Here is a 26121-nt window from a genome sequence, read left to right as displayed (position 1 = left end):
CCTTCTGTAATAAGCCCCATCGAAATTTCCTTACCTAAAAGAACCCAACCCAACCCAACCAACCAAAAAAAAACCAAAACACAAAACCCCCCAAAACCAACACTTCAAACCCTACTTTATTATAAGCCATATTATTTAAAATAGTTTATTAAAAAGGCTTCAAATACTGGTGTCCAGGAACCTATCAGGGCCAGGCCTTCATTCACTCCCCATTTTCTGCTGAGGATCCTTTTAGCTCTTCCTCTCCCAGCCCTTTCACCTACTTGTCACAATTCAAAATTCAAGGATGAATAATGGACATTTTTAATAGCATTGCACTGAATGAAAAGCTCGTTTGAGCAGTGCACTGTAAAAATACAAGAGGCAGCATTTAAACTCAATAATCCAGAAAAAAAAAGCCCAGGTAAAATAAAATCCCAAACAAACAAACAAACAAATCTGAAGGAGTGCTGCTGAACTGCAGCTGCTGATTCTGTCTATGAGACCATAAGCTGTAGATATATCAGTAAGGAAAATTGCCTCTGGATAAGTCTGTATCCTTGCATTAAAGGCTGGTTCCTATGACCTGCCAGTCTCTTGCCTCACTGAGGTCTTGATCCTCTGAACCCCTCTGCCGTACAGGTCTCCATCCAGTACCCATTCCCTTGCTGCCTGACCTAAGGGAGCAACCATGCAAACTTGAGAGGCCATCTCCAGCTATGGGGTAACAATGTACACCGATATCCTCTGCAGCCAGGAGATGTCAAATGAAGCCCTTCGCAGAGGCTTGCCCTTTGAAAATTAATAGATGTTTATTCCAGCATGCTCCACAGGAGAGGTGCGATGGGGAAATATATCTCAGAGCAGGCATAAAATGAAGAGTCAATACTGTGATCCTGAAAAATACCTTTCAAGAAAGAGGAGCTCAGGAAATGTATGCTTTGGCAGCAAGGAGGTCACACCATGGATTTTTAGAGGAGTAGAAAGAAATAAATCTCACTTGGATACCATGTCTCACAAATGGAGTTTAAAGAACATACTGGATGATGTAAGCAGAGAAACTAATTTTTCAGTCCCCAGCATGTGATGAATCAAAAAGACAAAGGATTGGAAATTAGAAGCTGAGAAACAAACTTCACTAGTGCCTTCCAGGGGCATTATATTTTACACGGCTTTTTTCACCACACCTCCCTAGCAGACATTATATATGATAGGCTACAAGCCCCAAGCAGATGTTCGGTGGTGTGCTGGCCACGGGCTTCCTGTATTTCCCCCAGTGGCCCAGAAGCACTGACAGGAAAACATGCAGAGTGGTCCTGTACCTGTGGCACTGCACTTTGTTCAATGCAAACATGTAGCTAACGTGGCACTCAGGGATACCAAAGATTTTTATTACATTAGGAAAGAAAAACCTAGCACTTTGGGGGAGCTTAATTTAATTAAGTGAAGGTGGCCAAATACTGGAAGGGAGGCATAGAAAGGTTGTGGGATCTCCATCCTTGGAGATTTTCAAAGCTCAGCTGGACAGAGCTCTGAGCAACAACACTTAGTTTTGTGATTGTCTAGATGGCCTCCAGAGGTCCCTTCCCATGTAAACCATTCAATGTCTCTAAACAAAATCCATTACACAGCCTCTGATATGAGCTTCAAGTTATGTCTCAATTTTGGTCTTTCCAAAGGCTTGATGAGAGGGGAGATTGCTCAACTATCATGGCCAGGCTGACTAAGTACACTTAACTAATAAGCTAAAAGACAACAAGCAAAAAATAGAGAAGTACAATATGTAATGATACACATCAACTTGGATGAGATACAACAGAAAAATAGGAAGAGATTGCTAATGCCGGTTAGGAGGTCTGCACACCTGTTGAGTACCTAGCAGTTTGTACAGCAAAAAATAGGTCTTGAGACAACATGATTGATATTTTGTCTGAGCTCTGCTTTCCACAGGAAAGTAATGCTTTGATTTTACTCTGTAGTTATATTTGCTCTGCAGGTGGCAGCCAGTAAAAGGAACTAAATCTGCAAGTACTAAGTGTCAGTTGCCTCCTACCTGAAAGGAAAAAATTCCTATCATGGTGGGAAAGGCTTCTGCTACAGCATTTCTATAAGATCCAAGCGTTTGATATTGGCTTAGAGAAGCAGGTGGGCCACAGCCACAAAGAGCAGTAAGGATGTTTTTCTGGGAGGGATGAAGCAGTGATGGATCAAAAATACGTTTTGGTTTTGAGCCACTACCCTCTTACATGCTCTCCCTCATCTTCCCTCTCTTAGGAAGATAACCTCTTAGGAAGATGGCTCTCAAAGGTCATAGGGCACCAAACAGACAAGAATGAGACAGTAAAAATTTTCCAGGTTGTTTTTCCTTGTTTTAAATCTTCAGTTTTCACTAGAAATCTCTTTCCTGCAGAAGAAAAGCTTCACAGCTTACAGAAGATTGCTTTTGCTTTTCCTCCAGGGCTACATCAAATACTCAGCACTCTTTTATGGCTACTACAACAACCAGAGGACAATTGGCTGGTTAAAATACAGGCTGCCAATGGCGTATTTCATGGTTGGGATCAGTGTATTCGGCTACAGCCTGATGGTTGTTATCAGATCGTAAGTAAGCTGACATTGTCCTCTCTGCAAAACCCACCCAGATGTGTCTCGCAGCTGGGTCCCCTTCCATGGGCACGGCTCATGACTTGGTCCAGCCTTACTGGATGGGTGGAAAGGGGGTTGTGTGCCTGCTGTTTTCATGCACTCGGCCTCCCCATCCACCACCCTGGCTCTGGTGGACTGGGCAGACCTGGGCACTCTCCTGTCTCATCCATGTACTCATGTGCACTATTTTGAACCCTCTCATCTACTCCAGCCATCTTCTTCCTTCTCCTCATCTCTGTACCTCTTTAATCCTTCTTTCAACATTACTACAGGGCCATCAAATAGGTAGATTTTGTACATGAAGGAGGATGTTACTTGCAGTAAATTTCTGAGGTTCCTTTTCCATTCTTTCATTGCAAAATAAACATTCCTGAAAGCCAGTGTGGGTCACACAGATGGTGCAAGGGCTGTGGAAAAGAGCCAAATGCTACCAGACTGTTTTAATGTGTCCCTAAAACAATCAGTGGAGCTTAAAAGTGGCCACGATCTCTGTGCCCCTTGTGCACTGTCCCCAAGCACCAGTGAGGCTCCCACAGCATCCTCAGGGCACTGAGGATGCAGCTGAGGCACTTGTCACTGCTGAGACGGTCTCTGCAAAGTCCAAAATAAAAAAAAAATAAAACCTCCTATCTCTGCCTGAATGACACGCCATGCAAAGGGTCTTCCTTTCTTTGGAAGAAAGAATAAGTCCATGGATTTGTATCACTGCTGAAACATGCCCTATTACTGTGCAGCAGAAAGAGCCTCTTGAGCCTTTGGCTTGAGTGGGACATGGGGATTTTCTCTACATTTGCCATGAAATTGCAGCATCTATTGCCTTGCCTTCCTTGAGGGACTGGTGCTAGGAACTCTAGTGGGACTTAACAGAAGGATTTCAGGGATCAAATAATAGAGAGGAAACAGCAGAAGCCATATCTGCTCCTACGCTGATTAACAAGAATAATCCTTTTTCTCTCCCTGCATTACTTGCTGCAGGCTCTTTGGCTCCAGCATTGTGCAGCAAGTGAAGTCTCACTAAAACTTTGTGCTGCAGTGGGTGTATTGTACAGCACCAAGGGGGTTTGACTAAATTTAGCTAACTAAAGGTAGCCATAATCATATACTGTAGCCTAGGACCTGGAAACACCATAAATAGACTTTCTTCAGGTACTAGCTGGTGGAAGCAATCCTTAACCTCTTTAATCACCCATACTAGTTTTTTTTTCTATATTACTGTTTTTAATACAAGACACCTGCGTAGCCCTGAAGACACCATTTGACAGTTGAGTTCACTTTAAACCTGAGGTCTCATGGCCCATATTAGTCACTCCAAAACCCTGAGAATGGTCATCCCACTCCATCTTACCCACCAGTAATCCACTGGTGCTGTTCTGCAAAGGTGAAGGAGACATAGTGGCTCTGTGAAACACTGTCTGACCTTGTCACTGCACACATCCTTATGCAGGATGGCACGCAATGCCAATGAAAGTACAGCAGATGGGGATGATGACAACTTCGTTTTCAGCTGGAAAATGTTCACCAGCTGGGACTATCTCATTGGCAATGCAGAGACAGCAGACAACAAGTTTGCATCCATCACCACCAGTTTCAAGGTAAACCTAATCAGCGTTTCCTCATCTGCTTCTGGGGATGCTCCCAGTACCTGCCATGGCATAGATTTAAGGGGAAATCTGGATACCTGCACAGCATCTCTCCATATGAACAGGTTATGGTGCTGATCCATGGCAGCTCCAGCTTCTGTGCCCTTGTCCCCCTAACTCTCTTCTTTAGGATTTTTAAAAAAATTGTGTTACTTTAGAGTGCAGTTCCCCCACCATGTTCCCTTGCCATTTGATATCTTTCAGTCCAACCAGGATGCCTGTATGAAGCTTAGCTTGAATTGAACACAAACTACCAAGTTGAATATAGCCAAAATAGCATGGGATTGCATTTCATAGGGTGAGAAAACATCTGATGTCGCCTTATGCTTGGTGCTGCAAGATATTCATTCCAATTCTTTGAGCACCCCTGTTTTTTCAGGAGTCTATTGTAGATGAACAAGAAAGCAACAAGGATGAGAATATCCACCTGAGAAGGTTCCTGCGGGTTTTGGCCAATGTCCTCATCATATGCTGCTTGTGTGGGAGTGGCTACCTCATTTATTTTGTGGTGAAACGCTCCCAGACATTTTCCAAAATGCAAAATGCGGGATGGTATGAAAGAAATGAGGTAAGGAAACTTTACTTCCAGTTTTCTGCTAGGATAATTTGCCTTGGACATCAGCATAATCATTGCAACAGCTTGAGGTCAGCATCCAAGGCAGAGAGATTCACTACCAGAGTTCACTAGTTCCCTTCAGTACCTTTGCACTTCTTGTAGCTGGGAAGCACATTGGTCTCACTGAAAGTTTCTAGGACAAATTAACACCTCCTGCAGAGAGGGGAAAATAGTCTTAAAGTAAATCACAATAAGAATCAATGGCTCTTTGGCACTTACAACACCGACCACCATCTTAAGAATCAAATTGCATGTTAACGCTTACAAAGTGTTGTACTAGAAAGCTCTCTGGGTGTTAGCAATGTCCATAATCAGACATAACTCTAATCCTTATCATCCACCTTGAATTATGGGAGTAAGATTTTAGAATCTGAAGAAAAATTGCAGTAGTCAAAATTTTTCTGTGTCTGATTTTGGAATGAAAAGTTCAAACCTTCGAGCTCTTCACACACACACACAAATGTAACCTATGGAAAGCTTTAATTTCAATGTATACTACATTATCATGTATTTATATATCAAAGCCAAATTAAATCCAAAGCCGTGCATTTTCACAATTCCCACGGAAAACTTTAGCACAGCAGCTGCTCTCAAAATGCTTTGATTTATTACAGTGAACTTTTCAGGTGATAACCTGATAACTTTCTGGTGACAACCTGAAATGTAAAAAAATAGTGTTCTGGGTACTATTTCTTGTCCTGGAAAGAAAAGCACAAAGAAGAGACCTGTGAGTCAGAGATTGACTGCACCTGTACCAACAAAGTCCTCTACAGGCCAAATGGACACTGTAGGGCTGCAAAAAACCATAGAGCCTGTAAGTCATGCCTGAGCTAACCCTGACTGGCCAATGACATCACTGACCACAGTACAACTTATTATCTCGCATGATAAACAGGAAAAAAGATGCCACTAGGACATGTTTTCCCAAGCTGCAAAACTGAGTCCTTGATGTGCTTCCATTCAAATCTGTAAATACCTATTGCAAAAGCAAAGGTGCTGAACGTGGAAAATAAACATTAGCATCAACTAATTATCTTTAGACACATGGACCAGTCTTGCGCTTCCTCCAAAACTAAAATAAGAACCTCGGAGCTGATGCAAGCAGTACTACAAGGTACTTGAGGAACCTAAATATTCATGAGTCTGGACTGACAGGGAACAAATCCTTCAGAGCTTTGAGATAACAGCAAAAGTGCTCCTGCAAGAGCAAGTCGTGCAACCCAGCCCTGAAGTCTGACGCTGTGCTGCCTGCACACTAAGCAAAGCCAGAAACTGAGTTTGCTTTGATTCTCTCCCCTTCATAAATCCTTCAAAAATATCCAACCAGTTGCCAGCAGCCCCCGCTCTGGTCGAAGTAAGATAGTCACTGTTGTTACTACTTGCAGTTATCTTGTTTTCCTCATGTGGCAGGTTGAAATTGTGATGTCCTTGCTGGGTATGTTTTGCCCTCCACTGTTTGAAACCATCGCTGCACTAGAAAATTACCATCCCCGCATTGGGCTGAAATGGCAGCTGGGGAGGATCTTTGCGCTCTTCCTTGGGAACCTCTACACGTTTTTGTTGGCCTTGATGGATGATGTCAATGAAAAAGTAAGAACTGAGCCAAAAAGCCATGTCCACTAGCATTTTCCAGAGTCGAGGGTGAACGCACCTTGTCCCCACAGTCTGCAGGCACAATCACCCCCTTTGCAGCAGGTGCTTCCTCTGTCCCCAATCCTCGTGAGCATCGTCTGCAGTGCCCCAAGGAGACTCACCAAGCAGAATCTCCAGCTTCTCTTTACAGCTCTGAAAAAAGCATGGTTACTGCCTCCTATAATCACAGTATGTTAGGGTAATTTGATTTTTTTCTCCGTCAGACACTGTGTGCAATTTCTATTAACACAGACCCCAAGGATGTAGTTTATAATCCTCTTTCCCTGCCTCCCCTCTTTAACATTATCCTGGTAGTGTGTTGTGGGCAGATAACTGCAGGAAAGGATAAACGTCTAACTGATCCACAGAAAAAATTACCCTGTTTTAAGCTGAGAAGAATTAGAGGAATTTGAGGTGTTTTGCTCTGCCCTGAAAAATTATGAGGAATGTGAGGAAGGAGGACGGGATAGAGGCTCCCTCTGCACACAGTAGTTTTGAAAGAGGTCTGACTCTTCCATTTGTGGGGAGCAGGTTGCTTGCTCCCCAAAACTCATGGAGTCTCAACCTGCTCTTGGTCTGGAAGGGCTGCTGCTCCCCTGCTCCTGGCCAAGGGAAGTGGTTTCTGTGCTATAGCCAGATTATAAAATCTGTTGTAAGCAGTGCCTTATATGATGGGTGGTAACTGGTAAGGGGGAGCCCAATGCCTTGGATTTCTCCAAACATATCCACTGAGACCTCTATTTTGTGATGTTTTTAGCCATGGGAGTCTCTTTGTTGCAGCTGGCGGAAGAGGACGTGGTAAAGAACATCACGTACTGGACACTGCTTGGCCACAACAACTTGTCTGTGGGGAATGACAGCACTGCTACACCACCTCCCCTTGACCCTGCAGATGTGCCCAGGGGACCCTGCTGGGAGACAACTGTTGGCATCGTAAGAAATTTGTTATGTAGCAAGTCTCTGTGTTGGTTTGGGGTGATTAATTTTTTTGTTTTTCTTGTTGGTGTCTTTAGCATTTCCAAGCTTGAAGTTTTCCTCACAAATGACACATCTTTTGCCTACTCTCACATAGCAGCACCAAGGCAATGCAAGTTCTTGGCCATGGTTCTCAAGCCTCAGTAGTGAAATCCTCAGCTGAAGCAACCAGGGCAGACACAGCTCTGCAGCACTTGCCAGGAGGAGCACAAAAGGCTGGGTAGTCTGCAGCCATGCCTGCATCATGTTCTTGTTCAGATCATGACTGTGCCTTTGAAGCAAACTGCTCTTCTCCATCTGTAGCTGCACTTCATTCACATTGCAGAGAGGCTTTGGTGCAGGAGTAAAACCCAGCCAGAGGACATGCCTCAAGGGAACACCTAACATGTCCCAACCCATAACACGTGGTGAGGCCATGGAATGAAAACAAAATTAGGCAAAAGCAACCCCCTTGAAAGGCATGCAGGGTGGCCTTCAAGTCCTCAATTTCACCATCCTGCATTTACCTTGCACCAAGAAGTTCAGCAGCCACACTATGCACAGCTTAAAAAGTAAAAGCGATTGTTGATTGGCTGACATAGTTAGGGCTTGCCAAGCTAGGAGGCTATGCATTCCTGTGCACACACAGCAGGTCTTCACTAGCTGAGTGGTTTTCAGTCAAGTGGGAGAAGACCCACCACCATCACTCCTCAGAAAGGGCTGATCCTCAGTGCAACTGAGCTGGGTTTTTTCCTCCCCAGACTTTTAAACCTTTTCTTGTGTCTTTCCTTTAGAATCCTTGGGATACCCGTTATCTCCATCTGACAAGTGTTACTTCCACCTGCAATTTTACCTTTTTTGTCTTACCCATCTCCCTTGTCTACACTTACTCATAGCTCTTGTTTACAGCTGAGCATTTTCCTCAGGAGTCCCTGTGAAGGTCAAGGAGCTGAGCCATATACCAGAGCGATGCACAATCAAAATTACTCTTGGTGTATGTGTATTTTACATCAGCATTATTGCTGGCATTAACATTCTGCTCCAATTTTATGAGCTGCCACAGCATACAAGCGCAGTCAATAATGCCAGCAGCAGCTATCAGGTCTAACAGCTGTAACGGAGCTCATAGTTCCCAAGCACAAAGGTAAAGCTTAGGCACTGCCGAGTGTTTGAAAACAGGCAGGGAGTTTGCTCGTGCTATGCTTTTCTGAAGGTAACTGTCATATAAAGACAGATGGCCTAATAAAAAATTACAGTCCTGAATCCACTACTGAAATTATGGGACATAAATGGGTTTTTCCCTTCTTTTAAATTTCAGGAGATCGTGAGGCTCACTGTGTCCGATATCCTGGTGACCTTCATAACCATTCTGGTGGGAGATTTCATCCGAGCTTGCTTTGTGAGATTTGTGAATTACTGTTGGTGCTGGGACCTAGAGGCTGGATTTGTAAGTCAGTATCTTATAGCTGAGAAGATATAAGTAATTTAGGGCCATTTGGTCAAATGCTACAAATGAATTTGTTCTGAATGCTTCCAGTGGTCCTCTGGTCTTGTCTGATAATTTCATTGGTGTAGATAGTATCTGCATCACTTTTCTGGATCAATCAGTTCCATCCTCACCTAAGGACTTTAAAACATGAAGCTGAGTTAAAAAAAATAATCTGTTATTCATTCCGTTGTTATAGCTCCAAACCTTTGGGCCCTTCTATACCTCTTCTCAAAGCCCCAGAACTTCCTGTTCATCGCCCACCCTGCAGGCAGTAACCTGCTTTACTCACAGCACCATCTTCTGATCGATGCTGGAAGCTGGTGTTACTGCTGCTGCAGTGGGGGAAGCAGCATTTCCTTGCCCTCTCATGTATGTGTAACTCACAACAGCATTGGACTCTTTGGTATTCCTTAAGGCTACATTACCAAAGCAGCCAGTACTGCAGCTGCACAAAACACAGAAGAAAATAATGGAGGAGTGGAGGGAAGTCTGTTGTTTCACATAAGAGGAGACAAAACCAGGTGGATTCAGAGAGAGATGGAAGTACCTTGCAAGATTACAAGTAGATCAGTACACCCACTTCCTAGCTGTCCTACTGGGAGTGGTCTGGAAAACCTGTTCTAGACCTGCCACTATAAGCACCCACATCAGATAGTTACAGTACTGCTTTATATGGAGCAACCTGTCACCAAATACCCATCAGGTCATATATTCCCTCATATTTCTGTCCCTTTGCCTATACTTCTGTTCTTCAGCAGCTTTGACCTGGGTACATGGATATATCCAGCATAGCATTTGCCCTCCAGCTCATCATTACCACCATCTAAACATTCAGTACTTTACCACGGTTGAACTGTAAGTCCATAACCAGACACACCAGGTGGAGTTTAAACCTAGTCCCCTGCCATGGATCCTTTGCTTGAAGCTGGCATTACATTAGCAGGGAGAGGTAAACACAGAGCAGCTCTAAGCACCTCCATATATCTTTCCAATTTTCAGCAAGCCAAGAGAGAAGCAGCAGCCCACAGCACAGTAGCTCCAATTCTGCCTTCGCCACAGTGCTGCTGGTCATTCAAGCAGTATGCACACAGCGGGAGCCCTCCCAGGAATCCCTTCTTACCAGCTTTAAATAAGCATCATATACCCAGCAGAAAACAAAAGCAGGTACCTCTAGCAACAACACACTTTCCTTTCTTTTCCCATACAGCCGTCCTATGCAGAGTTTGACATTAGCGGCAATGTTTTGGGTTTGGTTTTCAACCAGGGAATGATTTGGTAAGATACTTTATTTTTTTCCTTTCTTATTTAGAAAACCTGTCAGTGGAGTTAGAAAGCCAACTAGATAAACCTTTGGGTTCTGTTTTTTCTGATTGTTTGGCTTTCTGTGCTTGACTATAGAAGTGAAAATTTAAAAATGCCAGCTTACTTATCCAAGAGGACTAGGTCCATGTGCTGGGGGTAGACTTTAGAAAGGGTTTGGGGGGAATCATGAGGTTACGCATCACTGGAAGGGTGGGCATAGAGCCAGCTAGATCAAACTGGGCAGGAGGGGCATGTCACAGAACTGCCCCAAGGGAGGGCAAATCGGAGCTGCTTTGCCCTATTGTGGCAGCACAAGAGGCAACAGACAACAGGAAAGAGCACTCTCACCTACTCTGAGAGGAAAGTTCCTTTTGCCATGGACTGATAATTTTTTCCTGTTACAACACTACAACATCTCTGCACATTTAAGAGAGTCTCCCTGTATGGGTTAGATGCACCTGACATTTTCCAAGCTGACTCAAGCCATTTTTGTCACAAACTGAAAATCCTTCTCTGCAACCACTGAGAGTCTAAGTCCTCACTGGTCCTCAACACATAGGACCATACCCTAATAAGGATGCAGGTGGCTTCTCGTCTGGGAGCACGGGGTAGCATAAAGCCCACTCAGACTTCATTTGTGGGCACACTTGCCACCACATGAACAGTTGTTTTCCTGCTTTTGAAAACAGAAAACCTTCCAGCCTGTCAAAAAACAGCACCTGTCCCTCTCTTTTCCTTTTCAGGATGGGATCCTTTTACGCGCCAGGGCTCGTGGGTATAAACGTGCTGCGCTTATTAACCTCCATGTATTTTCAGTGCTGGGCTGTTATGAGTAGCAATGTCCCTCACGCAAGAGTCTTCAAAGCATCCAAGTCTAATAATTTTTACATGGGACTGTTGCTGTTGATCCTATTCCTCAGCCTCCTCCCTGTGGCTTACACCATCATGTCCCTGCCTCCCTCCTTTGACTGTGGACCATTCAGGTACTAGCAAAACACCAAAAAGGACATTTTTTGCTCTGGGACATAGGATTATTTTTGTGAAGTTAGAAGACCTGGACTCCAACAGAGGTGGTGAAATGCCTCCTTTCTCCATCGGCTTAAATCCTTAGCAATGTGAGGCAAAGGGTCATGTCCATCTATGGGGTATAAACAGTCAACTGGGAGCACTGAACCTCCTCCTGTCTGCTATTTTCCTTTGCTACATGATTCCCAGTGTTTCGCCAACACACACCAATGAAAGCACCAGAGGACATCAAGGTGCAGCCCCCAGAAAAAAAAAAAAAAAATTAGGAGCATCCCTAAGGCTCTCTGGAACATTGTGGGAGCAAAATGAGTCCAAACAGTTCTTCATAAAGATAAGAACTCTCACAGCATGAGATTTTGTGTGTTGACTTTAGCTGGAAAATAGCAGAAAAGGATAGGGGTGGCCTGAAGATTCGCAGCTTAAACAAAAAAAAAAGTTGTAGGTTTGTTTTTTTTTAATTAAGACAGAATCAGCACTGCACAGAGCATTCAGTGGACTGGAATAACATGCCAATAAAGTCTAATTTGATTGAATAATGCCATTTCCTGGGCCTGCTGGATCTGACTCAGCAAGGAGCCAGCTTGGAACAAATCGTTCTTGTAGATGCAGTGTTTTAGGTTATCTGCTTGCTAACAGAGAACGACAACAGAAAGCTGAAAGACTCGGGGGAGAAGGCAAGAGACCAAAATACCCTTAGTTCTATAACAAGGACAGGTGTCAACGAGTAATGTCAGAAGATCTGACGAGAAACTTGTTGCAGGCATGCTATCATTTGGAGATGACTAATCTGCAATGTGAAAGAGCTATTTCAATTCCCAATCAACCCTTCAAAAGCCACTCAGCCTGATTCAGACCCTGGCACACCACTCAGCTTGACTGAAAGCTCAGCTCTCCCGAGCGTCTGGCAGTTGATGAAGTTGGGACACTGTTTAGCCAAGTTTGCCTTTATTGACTCTCATCATCAGAACAGAGTCCAACACCCTCCTCTGTGGAATCCTGCAAGCTCCCAGGAGGCAACAAGCCCTAAATAGGAGGAATAGTATTGATAGGGTTGAATTCCCAGACCCAGAGATGCTGGGGAGAGAAGAAGGTTGATTGCATAATCCAGCCTTCTACAGATTTGCCCTCCTTTCATACAGAATACTCTCATCTGCTTTATCAATCCGGTTAGAAATTACTCTTTCAGTGAGTTTCCTATTAAGCAATAATCACAGCTTGCTATTTTTGTCATTACTTAGCAGCTCTTCAAGTTGGCTCACTATTTCAGAAAGCAGGAATTTGCATATGGAAAGTCATGAAAAGGCCATATTTAACAAGATATTGATCAGAAATGTATACTTACTGCAGTCTGTAGTTTTTATATATTTCAGGAGGGTAAACAGTAAGAACTCATAAAGGAAATAAATGAGCAAGTTGGCCTAGCAAGGTTTGTTCTTATAATCAATGGGGGAAGGGAGGGAATGAATGGACCAACAGATAATCTAAAATAAGGCATTTTAAAATCCTTGGTGGCTTGAGCTGATGCTCATTGAAAGAGGGATAAAGCATGCTACTTAGCATCATTAGACTGAATGGCTTTCTACAGGAAATATCTACACTCCTTAACTGGTTCTTTGTCTTTCCAGTGGGAAAAAAAGAATGTATGATGTCATTCAAGAGACCATAGAGCTTGATTTCCCACTTTTTGTTGCCAAGATCTTCAGCTATGTGGCAAATCCAGGACTGATCATACCTGCAATTCTGCTCATGGTGTAAGTTTTCCTTGCAATATTACATGTCTGGGTTGGAGAAGAAGGTTAAAAACCAAAAATTCTGGGATATTACTGAGGTCTAAATACAGTTTCTGCAGAGATAACAGTACAGATTGGGGCAGACACATGCTCTTTACCCCCCCCCCCCCCTTTGCCTAACCCAATTTCCCCAAATTTAATTACCTGACCCAATTAAACACAACTTTGTAGATGAAACACATTGCTGACAGAGGTCCTGTAGATATCAAAGCTGTCACAGCTTCCATATGAAAAATTTTCTGTAGCCAGCAGGAAATAAATGGACAGTCTCAGCCTGGTGCTTTCTGGAGAAGCAATTTCTGTCCCAGCTGGTGGTATTTAGAGCACAGCCATGACAGGGCATTCAAAAATTACATGTTCCAAAATGTGAAGAATTGTCAGTTTTGTTGGGGTTTTTAGGAGTTTTAATTTTTCATTTTCCAAATAATACCTCTGGAATTTGTTTCAGTGCCATTTGATCATTTCAGCTTTGAAATCACTCTTAAACCCATAGCACCTTCAGCAGTACTAGGATCAGGGCAGTTCTCTCTTTTGTTTTAAAGATATTTTTGCCATTATTATCAAAGTTTCCAATAGCTATCAAAGTAAGTAGGAGAGCTGTGGCCAGATTCTATAGGCATACTTTAGACCAACCAATGTGAGAAAGAGACAGAACTGGAGTGCCTATTACATACAGAGCTTGCCTGCTCGACTCTTCCTGGGTCATCCACACACATTGGAGGTGGGCCTCTGGGCTGATCCAGTACAACTTTCCTTGGGCACAGAGATGCTTCCTTCTGAATAGTTACACCGAAGGTAATGCCATTAAATTAAATCAAATACAAGTTCCCATTGTTACAAAGTTTCTTACAGAAACAACCTGAGAAAAATCCCAATTAAACTTAAAATGACATGTCACCTCTACCTGACTCAAGCTACTTACTCATTTTAACCTAAAAAGGATGATTGCATACTGTGCAGACAGATCCTACACTTAGAAGAATCAGATCAGATACGTGCAGGAGACAAGAAGTCTCACATCACATCCCTATTACGACCAAGCATATTATTGAGTTATAAACTCTATTCCTGTGGGCTTCACAGTAGCACTTGCAGATGCTATTGCAAACATGAGATGAAGACTGCAGAACTAACACTTCCCAAATGGACCACCTTTACAAAAGGGCTGTAGGCCAGATTTCTGAGGCTTTGATGCAACCCTCAAAAAAGCTGAGGGGAGAGCAGTAATACCTTTGAAAATAATGGGGTTTTTTTCAGTTACAGTCTCCTGCCCTTTCCTCCACTGACAGCTGGGACAAGGAACAGCACAAATCCAGTTTATTTGTTGATGAGACACTTTTTATCACCCCTTCCGAGTCTTGGCTATTCCCATCAGTCCATTTCTCCTTGAGACACCGTTTTGTCTCTGCCCTGATTCCTCTCTGAAAACTGAGGGATACTTTATGTCCACATTACCTAAAACATTCTCCTTTCCCTCCCACATAAACTGCCTGTGTGACCTTTGAGGATATTGGAAGTAGATCTCACATGCCCCAAGACATTGGGTGTCTTGCAGAAGTACTGCTTTTTATTTGCATGCACACCTTGTCTGGGATAATCCCAGATGGAATCATATCTACCATATAAGATTGTTTCCTAAGGCTTCAGTCCTTTTCTGTTCTTCTTTTCAGTCAAGTCCCCAGTTTCCTGCCTTGTCTCTGAAAATCTTCAACTTCCCCTCTGCTTCTGCTGTGCTGCTGACAGGTAGACAGGGCCAAGCTGGAGCTTGTCCTTACGCTTCCCCATCCAGCTTCCCAAAGGATTGAAACCAGGGAAATGCAAAAGCTTCAGTTAGTCCCAACGGGCAGAGAACCACTCTCAAAGCAGCAGGCAAGGCAACCTACAATCCAGCCTAAGTAAAAATAGCCTCTACAATAGTAACAGGTGGATAGTAAATGGACAGTCTGTTGATTTTGATTGCAGACACTGAAAAAACATCTTTTCCACTTCTGTGGACTGAATTAAGTAATTTTCTCTAGCCATGATAACCCCTTCTCTTTTTTCCAAGTCCAATCCAAAATGCGTCTTCTATGTATTTCTATTCTTAGCTCCTCGTCTCAAACAATGATGGGGTCCAGTGAATAACATGGGTGTCAAACTTACTGTCCTGCTTCTAACTGCCCAAGGACAAGGGAAATAGGAAATAAAGAGAAATAAGAAGCAGAGATATTGTACACACAGGCATATAGCCTAATTCCACTCAGGTTGAAAGCAGGATTTCAAGCCGTGGCCTGCAGAGCTTTCTGGCAGAAGCTAGAAGCACTTTACTGCATCAAGAAGAGGGGAGAATTAAAATTCCTGTGCAGACTAGAAAAGGACAGTGACCCACACTCTCCCCCGATTTGGAGAAGCAGTAAATCAGAGAAGAGAGGAGTCAGGGTGTTGTAGTTTAAGCCCATGTGGAAATTAAGCACCACACAGCCACCTGCTCAATCCCCTCTCTCTCTCCCCCCCCCCGGTGGAATGGGGAGAGGAATCAAAGTAAAACTTGTAAGTTGAGATAAGAACTTAGTGAAATAAAAGTAAAATATAGTAATAATGGTAAATTAAAATAATAATGATAATAAAAAGGAAAAAACAAATACAATTGCACAACACAATTGCTCACCACCTGCTGACTGATGCCAGACCCCCATTCTGGGTAACTACCCTCAGTTTATGTACTAGGCATGGTGTTCTCTGGTGTGCAATACCCCCTTGGCCAGTTTGGGTCACCTGGCTATGCTCCCTATCAGTTTCTTTTGGATACCTTCTCACTGGCAGAGCATGAGAATTAAAAAAAAAAAAAAAAAAAAAAAAAAGAGTCCTTGACTTAGGATAAACATGACTCAGTAAAACCCAAAACATCAGTGTGTTATCAACACCATTCTCATTCTAAATCCAAAACACATCACTGTAAGAAATTAATTAACTCTCTCCCAGCTGATAAAGTTAACAGCTCAAACATGAGGGTGCATCTGCAGGCCCATTTTAGAGAGAAGTAGACCTAAAGAACCCCATTGAAAGTGGATAAACTCCAGTTGCTAATGCTTACTCCATTCCTCAGCAAAGTTTACAGCTGCTCATGTTGCAGCTTACAGTCAGACCAAGATCTGGCTTTGCTCTGCCTTTTTTGGGAGATAGCACTAGCAGTGCAAATCAGAAACTCAGCAATAAATCCAGCACACCTGTAGGACCTGCCCAGGATATTGGTGTGCACCTTGGAGGATCACACAGAATGCCTCATCATTGCTTGGACAAACCAATCCAAACATACCTGACTCGTGCAGATTTGGACTGCACCAAAGGCATGCCCACCAAATCACCTTTCTGTGGCACTGTCCCTTTCCCCTCCCTTTCAAGATCCCTTCAGGGCAGTTCAATCCTGAACAAGCACAACCTCCCTTAAGCAGTAAACATGCAATAAACCAAGGACAAAGGAGACTCAGGCTTAGCCAGGAGGCACAGTGAGCTTATATCTCACAGTGGTTTGGGAGAGGGACCTAGTGAGCTCATGCCCTTCCCATCAATGCAGGAGTCTTCAGGGGAAGAAGCCCTGGTGGTTGGAGGCAATACTGGACACTAATGCAAAGGGTGAGAAAGGGCTAGAAAGGGACTGGAAATGGATTTTCTCAGTTACTCAGTGAACCTGAGAAACCAGCTCAGAAACACAGTACATGGCATCCCAGGTGGCTTTGAATAGCCAGTTCTCGTTATCTTTATGAAAATGAAGGTGCTCCAGGCGCTTACATCCTGGCTGGTCACAACAAAAAACGGCAGGGCAGCCGCAAAGCCCTGATTAAAAAGTAATATTTTCTAGGCAATGAGCTTAATAACACAGAAGAAATAAAACTACCACATCTTTACAGAAGAAAAAAAAACCCAATTTTTTTCAAGAGGACAGAGAGCCCAGTTCACCAAGATTGAGTTTTGAGGTAATGCTAGGCAAAAGGAAGCAAATGTGTTTCCTCTGGACAGACCCCTGTAAAAAGACTCAAGAAAGGTCATCCTAAGTACCCCTTCCTGATCTCCCACTTGGAAACTAATATGCCAGTACATGATGTCTTGCTGGGCTTAGAGACATGCACTCTGTTGATGAAATCCTGGAGTCTGGTTTGAGGATGCTGAATCTGGGCTGAAGCCACAGAATCAGGTTATGAATTGTCAGGAAACCTTTTTTTCCCTACCTTTTTTTTTTCCCCTTTTATATAAGAATTTTCTACTTTATTTAAAAAAAATACCAGCTATAGTGGTGAACTGAACGGCTGGTACTTTTCCTGGGAATGGCTTGAGCCACTGAGCATGATTTTTATAATTTAGAAAAATAAAAGCACTCTAAAAAAAAATCATGGAGACATTTTTTACTACCGAAATATTACTTGCTGGTGTCAGAGGTGGTGAGACAGACACAGACACTTAGGCATGTTTTAAAACACAAGCCTCCCTGCATGCCAAAGACTGGCAGCCAGCATGCCCTCTCCCATTCCCACTTGCCTTTCAGTTCCCTCCAGCTTGGCTTGGTTTTCCCCTGGTTTTGGCATGTCCTTTTTGGAGAAGGGATCGAAACAAAAGCCAGTGGCTCTGCTCCAACCTGGCTTTTGCTTGCCCTCAATTCCTGTCTTTGCTCACTCTCAAAGGTCCCTTCTGGGGATACAGGATGCAACTGGTTCTGGCAAAGGGGGAAGGAGGACTGTTCCTTGAGCACTGCTTTTCAGGAGAGGCTTCAGGCCCTGTTCTGTCACTGTTTCCCGAGTTTCCTATTTTTTTCCTAAGGTCTCTGTGTTACCTGGTGCCTGTTCAATTTCAAGGCTGGTGCCTGGTTTCACCAGAACTGCTGGAAAGGAAGTGAAGGAAGACCATGTTTATGCAAGGTGGAGGCAGGAGGGTAGGGTTGTCATTTTTCTTCTGTTTGAGCAGAACTGAGCTACTGGATGGGCTCAGCGCATCTCAGGTGACCATGCCCCAAGGCAGCCTGAATCCTTCCTAAGCCTTGAGCCTCTAAAAGCAGTTTGGAGATAGCTGGTGGGAAAACTAGGTATTAGAAGGGAAGCAAAAAATTAAATGTTCCCTCCTGGTGAAACTTTCTCTCTCCCCTGATCCTGTCACCACAGCAACATGTTTCTTTTTCTAGCCTTGCCATCTATTACCTAAATTCCGTGTCTGAAGCATATCAGCGCGCCAATGCAGAGCTGAAGAAGAAAATGCAAATGGTAAGCATTGATCTGGCAAAGTCATCCTTGAAATACATCTTTCAATTCTGATGTGTAACATATACTTTTAAATTACTCTTCACTTCTGAATACATTGGTGACAGAAGAAAAAGACATATTTTATGCTTGTTCAGTCCCCTCTGATGGCATTTAATGGCTAACTGCAAAGAATGGTCACCTCCCATAATAGGCTGCTATTTCATACATCAAAACTACGGTTCATTTTCCCATAAACTGTGCTTTCCACCTACAAAAATAAGTTACTTCGAAATTTGAGCAATGCTTTGGTGCCTGAGATTTCCCAGGGACAATGATAAGCCTATCAAAACTACAGCCAGATTTTGTACAAGTTGAAAAGCAATGAGCCATAAATAACAACATGGCAATAACAGTATTTTTTACCAGTAATTCTCAAAACACCTTACAAGGGAGGCTGGCTTCTGTCTCTGCTGTGCAAATAGGAGAAGCAAGGTACAGACAAATGCAATGACAGGGTAGGATTTGGACCTCATGGTATCCAGAACTGTGAGAGGCTGCAATATGTAGAGGACTATAACACAGAGAATCCTGAACTAATATGAACAAGGTCTGGCAGCAGAACACCTGCAAAAGCGCAACTTTGCTCAGAGAACGATTCTCACGGAGAAACAGCAAAGGTGTTCTGGTGCCAGGGCTTGTACTGGTCTGGTAGTTTCCTCCGGAGCTTTCCTGGTGCTGTTTGGTATGACATAGATGTGCCCAAACTACCAGGTGTGATGACCTGCTGAGCTCAGAGAGACCTGTCGTGGCTTCCCCAAAGTCTGCCAGGTTTGCCAAGTGGATGAAGGCTGCTGTGTGAGTTGGGACCACTCAGCTGTAGCAAGGCCACGAGCATTCCAAGCATTCCGTGGCTCCAATACACAAAAACTTCCATTGGCAAATACCTCTTTTTGGGCGACAGATGGAGCTGGAGTGGAGTCCATCCAAAGTTTCTCACTGCATAAGAGAGGGCAGCCTCTCCCTTCCCTTTCCAGCATGCTTGTTCTGAGCAGAAACAGGTTATTTTCTTTCCTCTACCATCCAGAAGAAAATCTTTTGAAGACATGAATACATGCAAGTGAAACCAAAGACAGCCCTATAGCCCATCCCCGTGCTGCCATACCCTCCTCCTCTTCCTTTGGCATTTATCCCTGACACTCTCTCTCACAAGAGCTCCACATTTCAAATAAACCAAAACGACAGAGAGGATAGATTGGAAGTTGCAGAAACATGCACAGTCTGGTAGACCTAAACCATGTTACGAGCAAGTCCTTTGTCCTAACAGGAGCAGAACCATTCCTTCCCAGGCTCTCGTCCCCCTACCTCGGACATATTTTCTTTACCCAAAACACTTGGTCACTGGACCAAGGTTCAGCCCCTTGAACTTCGCAAAAAGGTTGCATTCATACCAACAAGCACTTAGCCAGGCCAACCATGGCACCAGGCCACCAGTTCACAGATTACATCTGCAGTTTTAAACTAAACCCAATGTTTCTTATTGATGCAGCAACGCGAAGAGGAGAAAAACAAAAGAAACAACAAAGCTACCACCAACCCCATGCTGCAAGATCTGGAGGATGTACTTACACCAAGTACGAAGACTGAAAGTCACCCCAACCAAGAAGAAGGTAAAACGCAATGTCCCCTCAATACTTCTGAAAAGGCTCATGTAGCACCAAAATGATGGGGTAGGATTGAGAAACTGGAGGGATACACATTTGCAAGCTATTAGATGAGCATAACTAGCATAGATTTTTTCATTCACAGAAGTCCACCTGCGAATAGACACCCAGTAAGGGGACTTGTTAGATTGTGTCTCACACAGGCTTATCACAGTGTAGAAATTGTAATCCAAAGTTATAATTCACATCCCAGCTATTAACCATGCTGGTCATGAAACCAGCAATTTATTCCGGGAACAATGCTTAAACTCCAGTGTTTTTTCTGGGCTGATGAGTTGAGTCAGGCACAGACTTTTTTCTGAGTTGAGGTTTTCATTGGAAAATTCATCATGAATGAGACAGAAGCTTTTCACAGAAGTGCATTGGTCTTAGGGCAAATAAATGCATGCTGTAAACTGTGCTGTGAGGGTCCAAAAAAGCAGGAGGAGGCATCAGGATGTTGGCACTTTCAAGGAAGATGGATCCTCCAGGCTCAGTCTCAACCAGTCACTTCCTGACTGCCAGACCTCCTGCTCTCATTCGTAAGAAATGTGAAAGATTTTAATTCTATCTTGACAAAGATGAGGAAAGCAGACTAGTGCCACCATTAGTGGCATTAGCACCACTAGTACTTGCATTTAAATGGGCTGAGATGAGCTGGAAAGTTCAGAGTAACCCAACACAGATTCCCCTCAGAGCAGACCCAGGCCAGTCATTTAGATTGAAATAGTGCTGGCAGTGTTTCAGGTGCACTGAAACTAAAGACTAAAATCAGCAGTTATCCATGACCACCCCATGACTAGTAGTGTACCAGCATGGTTGGTAGGATTATCATGTCTTATAAATGCATCAGTAAGAACCAGCAAAAATGGTTTGGGCAGAAGAGACATGTACTGGCTGTTGGCTGGGGCTGAATGGTTTCTTCTCTCAGATGCCCAAACACAAATCCCCAGACACTGGTTATTGCACACAGAAGAAACAGCAGCCATTGGGGAGAGGACAAAAGGCAATGTCTGCTCTCAAGAAAATAACATTCATAATCTTTGCTCTAGAAAAGAAAATGGAGTCTCCTGATAGAACCAGCCCTGTCAGGAAACCAGGCAGAGGAGCAGTCCCGGATGGCAGCCCCATGACTGGTGGGAGAGGAGCAGCATTCACCCCACCATCACACGTGTTTGTGACACAGCCACTGACACCAGGTGTCTGGGCACCCTATCCTGGCCAGCCCAGGCCACGGGGGCACCCACTGGGACTAGTCCCTGGAAGAGGGAGAGGGCAGCCACGCTACTTACAGGCTGCTTGATAAGCTCAGCAATGCTTCTCCCATCTGACATTAAAATAGAGGTGCTGCATGAACTACTGTAGTTTTAGCAGGAAATTTTTATTGCATGTTGCACATCCACTCGTGATGGTCTCTTATCTATCCAACACTACCTAATACAGATTTGTTTAGACACTTAGGAGTACTTTGGATTTGTAACCTCCAAAGGCTGCGCTGATTTTGATCACAAAGGAAACGGGAGGCAGCCAGAATGAAAATCAGCTGTGGCCCTGCTACACTGTTACACACAGGACGCAGCCCTGCGGCCACTAACAGCAGTGGTGGGCTGTGTGGAACAACTGCCTGTCAGTCCTTCCAAAGGCTTCTTTAATTAATAAAAGTGGTGTGAGTTTACCTGTCATTTCAACAGAGGTGGTCTGGGGTTTTTTTTGCTGTCCTTCTACTCGAGGAATTAAGTATTCTTCAAAAAAAGTGAGTGTCCCAGTCCAGCTGCAAGCCAGCTGCTACTAGGAGTAGAGGACTCCTATTAAACCAGCAGAGCAGGAGGTTTTGTCAGCTGCATTTGTGATAGCTTTTCTCCAGTCTACCTGTTCCAAACTTTCATATTTTTGTTTCAATCTCACCACCATTTTCTCTGGGTTCCTCTTTTCATAGTCTGTTGACAGCAGCTTGTACCACTATTTCAATCCCTGGATAGGATTCCTAGTCTAGCAACACCACCCAGCACAACTGAGAGACTAACAGTGTTTTGGCCTAGTTTCTGATCATAACCAGTTAGAAATTCCTGGTGCAATTTCAGAACAGTATCTTCTATATCCACAGGACTTCCCAAAACCTGTGGCAGAGCTTCTCTGGGCTGACCTGCTCTTTTACACCTACATTTTCTTCTTGTTGTTTACACAACCCCTCCTTGATCTAAGGCAGCTTAGATCAACATGTGTTTTTCTCCTTAAAATTGCTATAAAAAATGAACTTCTTCAGTAAAACCAAATCCATAACCATAGCTAGTAAAAATTCCACTAAAGCTGGAATATTTGGATTTAAAAGTTCTCACTTTGAATTTTTCCAGTAAACGCCACAAATCTTGTCATATATGCTATGGTCAGGACAGGAAACTCAGTAAACTATTTCTCCTCTATAGCTTGACAGAGCACAGAGCATTTGACCTTCAGCCTGGGAACATCCATCTTCAAGGAGCTGGGCAAAAGGGTCCAGTTAAGTCAGATATAAGGCAGGCTGAAACAAATATTCAGTTTTTCAGGTCTAAACCAACAAAAGTATTTAGGCATCTGATTCCTCATAGGAATTACGAGATTCAATATTGTGCTGTGCTTATCTGTTGATAGAGATCTAGCTTGTTTGTTGATGTCTGTGCTTTATAAAAGAGACCAGAGCCCTGGAGAAGTACTTCCAGAAAATACAAGCAAGGGGCAAATAAAAGGAAAATTGAGAAATTCTTCAAAAAATAAATTATTGCATTGTGCTTTCAAATATAGAGGAGTCAATGTCTTATTTCAAGAATTAGCTGTCCCTGGTGCACATCTTGAAGTGGGTTTGGCTGTTCCCAGGCACACTGCTATGGTCAGGGTTGGTCATTCTCCCAGGGCCTCCACGAGAAAAACTGTTCAGCCTTGGAAGGACATTTCTCTGAGCTGGGTCTCATAGATAAGGTCTTGTCTTGCCTCTTTGCTGTGAGAGTTGCTGATGCAACACAGCTGTGGTGACCTCTCTTGCCATCTCTGTCCTCAGAGACGCCCAGTCACTCTGCTGGAAAAAGTCAGACAAGAGAAGGCCTTTTTCAGGAGACAGAAGCTGTGGCCCCCCATCCTTCTTTGCAGGTGTCCATATTGGTCAGAAAGTGCTGGGGGAAGGTGCTGCCAGCCTGCTAATCCAGAAGGATGTCAAAGAAACAATACAGTGCCCGTATTTCAGCCCAGCTGGTCTGCTCTGAAGATTCTAGTATCTGGGAATGGTTGCATAACAAGGAATAGGATTTGCCTCCTCTGCACTTCTCAGATCACACTGAAAAATCATTTGGAAAGGGGAGAATGTGGCTTCAAATCTCACTCACCTCTGCTAGAAAACAGAAAGAGATTGGAAATGTGCGTGCATACATATGCACATATGTGGAAGAAAATTAAAGTAGGAATATAAGGGCAATAAGAAACATTATGAAGAAGCCATAAGGAACTTAGACAGGTTTTGACAACTGAAGAAGCAGAGGCAGACTTAGACCAGATGAGTAACTACTACAGAATTTGGATGCTCTCCGAATCAGGCCCCTGACTCAGACCTGCAATAACATTGAACATTACAAAGCACTTTGTCATCTCTGGAGCACACAACTGCCCGTTAGCTAATTAATCTTTCAAGGTTTGCTTATCTCTAATTATAATGCATTGATCAATGTGTTTTGCAAGCTCAGAGACTTCAGGATACCAGAGTGATAGTATCAGCTGAACAATTTCTACAGACCAGTGGCAACTCTTCCCTAACTCCTCTGTTAGAGCACAACAGTTGCAAATGGTAAAAATTCCAACCCCTCAGTCCTCGTATTGACTGAAAAGATTATTTGTCTCTTGGAGTTTTGAATCCATTTGCCAGTTACTCACATGCAACTGAAGGTTAAACTCCACAAAGTCATTGGAATATTCAGTAGTGTTTGGTTTCATCCCTGTTTTTCCATTGTTAGGAACAGCAATAAGCTCTTGTCTGAGAACTCAGCATTAATTTCCAACCCCCCAACATTTGTTGAAAGACTATATCTATCCCAAGCTTCCTCCAGGGCTCAGTCTAACTTCAAGGGCAAAGAGAAAAAAAAAAAAGAAAAGAAAAAAGCTCAGTTGTGAGTACTGGGAGCCTCCTAGTAACATCTCACACAGAGAAAAGTTTGCATTCATATATGACTGGAAAAGCCCTCTGCATTGCAAATTTTTCACATCTTGTATTGCCACTAGATCAAACGCTGCATCCAAAAGGTTTTGGTAAAAACCAAGGAAATACCTAAGCTTAATTATTTTTCTTCTCACCAAAGGTTTGTTTTTAAACTGGCAGTTCTTGTGGGCATGTTTTTAGTTTGCATGGCCAGACAGAGCATCTGCTCAATGTTACTGATGAACAGAAATTTCAACAAAATAAAAAATATTTTTTTAAAGGGCAATTTTGCAAAACACACGTGGCTAAACATAAGCTGTGAAAGGGAAGACAACATGTACACTTCTCTTGGGGTAAAAAATGCCATTTAACCATTTCTACCACAATGTGCTCAGCCGTAGTATGAGACAAACTGCTTTCTGTACTTGCAATGAACATAAAATAGTAGACACCACTAAACAGGTTTGCTCATAAAGCCAGAAAAGAATGCAAAGAACACACTGATTTTGTATTCAGTACCAAGGCACCCTGACTTCCCCAAAGCAGAAAAATCAGTTTTTGCTCTAGAAGGAGAATAAGTTCCTTCCAAAAGAAAACCTTGAAACATCTGAGCTTGTATTCTCAGGTAGCTTATATGAAGCTTTCCAAGGAGAGAAAGGGAAACAAGCGCTGCATGTCACTACCATGGAGAGCATAACCTCCCTCACTCCAAACAAGCACTCAAGATCATCTTGAGCCCTCTTTCATCCTCTGCTCCTATAGCCGACCCTGCACTGTGACAAAGCCATTTATCACACATTCTGAACCTTCACGGCCATAGGATTGTCACCTTGCTTGAAAATCTGAGCTACGGAAGTCTCCTTTCTTCTTCAGAATCTTCACTGTTTTTCACTGCACAGCACTGCTCATGGCAGGAGGAGAGGGCTTCCTCATACCAGCTAACAAACCAGAGCTTTGGGGATGGATTTTTAGTTTCTTTCAGGGATGTCATCTGGACATCTAAGATAAAGAAATCTCTTAGCTACAAAGAGGCTCCATATACTGCAAGAGCCACTGTAGGGACAGGAGCCACAGGCTGCACGGGCTCTAGCATCTGCTGAGACCTACCCTGAGAAACTTATGCTGATGAATCCAGGCGAGGAAGACAACCAAAAAAAAAAGCCATTTCACCACACCCAGAGAAAATTCCTGATGATGAAAACTGGTATTTTTGCAGCTTATCCTGCCCCACAAGATATGCTGCTCAGCATGCCTGGCTGGGTGGGGGCTCTGCCAGTGCCAGTCTGGGAATGTCCGCCTTCCAGGAACTGAAAAAAAGGGGTCCAGTTTCATCAGACCTGAAGAAGACTGGAAAAGGATTTAGCTTGAAAGATCTAACCCAACAAAAGCATTTAGGCATCTGATTCCTCACAGGAATGTGCTGTGCTTATTTGCAGAGACCTAGCCCACTTGTTGATGTCTGTGCTTTTAAAGGAGACCACAGCCCTGGAGAAGTACTTCCAGGAGACATAAGGGAGAGACTTCAGAATTTCAAAAATAAAAGGAGATTTCAGAATTCCTTCAAAATTAAATAATTGCATTTTGCTTTCAAATACAGAAAATTCAATGGGTTATTTCTAGAAATAGCTGCACCACTAAAAGGTGGGCATTCCCAGGCTGGCACTGGCAGAAGCCCAGCAAGGCAGGGATTCTGCTGGTGTCAGGAGCAGCAGAGTGGCTTCCATGCTGGTGAAGATGCACTAAGACTCTAATGTCCTGTGGGCCCCTGAGTTGCCCCCAGCAGGCCATGGGTACAGCAGGTCACCCACCTTCCTGCACTCCAGCATGTTCTGGCCCCTCTCCACAACCATATATCAGGTGCTTTTGCTGCCACCAAAGCAGGTCAGACAGGAACCTCTGAAGCCTGACCCCAATGCCTCTCTAAACCACATCTTTTCAAAGCAGTGATGTCCTGACCAAAAAAAAAAGAAAAAAAAGAAAAAAA

General features: G+C 43.6%; 1 protein-coding gene across 1 annotated transcript in view; it reads left to right on the top strand.

Moving 5' to 3' along the window:
- Window positions 1-21284, top strand: part of TMC2 (transmembrane channel like 2) — a 31166-nt gene extending 9882 nt beyond the window's left edge. The window contains exons 9-20 of the mRNA XM_027659464.1: window positions 2438-2580; window positions 4070-4217; window positions 4645-4833; window positions 6292-6471; window positions 7294-7446; window positions 8786-8914; window positions 10164-10231; window positions 11002-11241; window positions 12910-13035; window positions 18224-18302; window positions 19828-19948; window positions 21034-21284. Of these exons, the coding sequence (XP_027515265.1) occupies window positions 2438-2580; window positions 4070-4217; window positions 4645-4833; window positions 6292-6471; window positions 7294-7446; window positions 8786-8914; window positions 10164-10231; window positions 11002-11241; window positions 12910-13035; window positions 18224-18302; window positions 19828-19948; window positions 21034-21284 (1827 nt within the window). The remainder of the gene's footprint in view (window positions 1-2437; window positions 2581-4069; window positions 4218-4644; window positions 4834-6291; window positions 6472-7293; window positions 7447-8785; window positions 8915-10163; window positions 10232-11001; window positions 11242-12909; window positions 13036-18223; window positions 18303-19827; window positions 19949-21033) is intronic.
- Window positions 21285-26121: the final 4837 nt, after the last annotated feature.

Source organism: Corapipo altera, unplaced genomic scaffold (assembly GCF_003945725.1).
Source record: "Corapipo altera isolate COAL_440 unplaced genomic scaffold, ASM394572v1 44b, whole genome shotgun sequence".
NCBI lineage: Eukaryota > Metazoa > Chordata > Aves > Passeriformes > Pipridae > Corapipo > Corapipo altera.
This window is presented reverse-complemented; position numbering and strand designations above follow the sequence as displayed.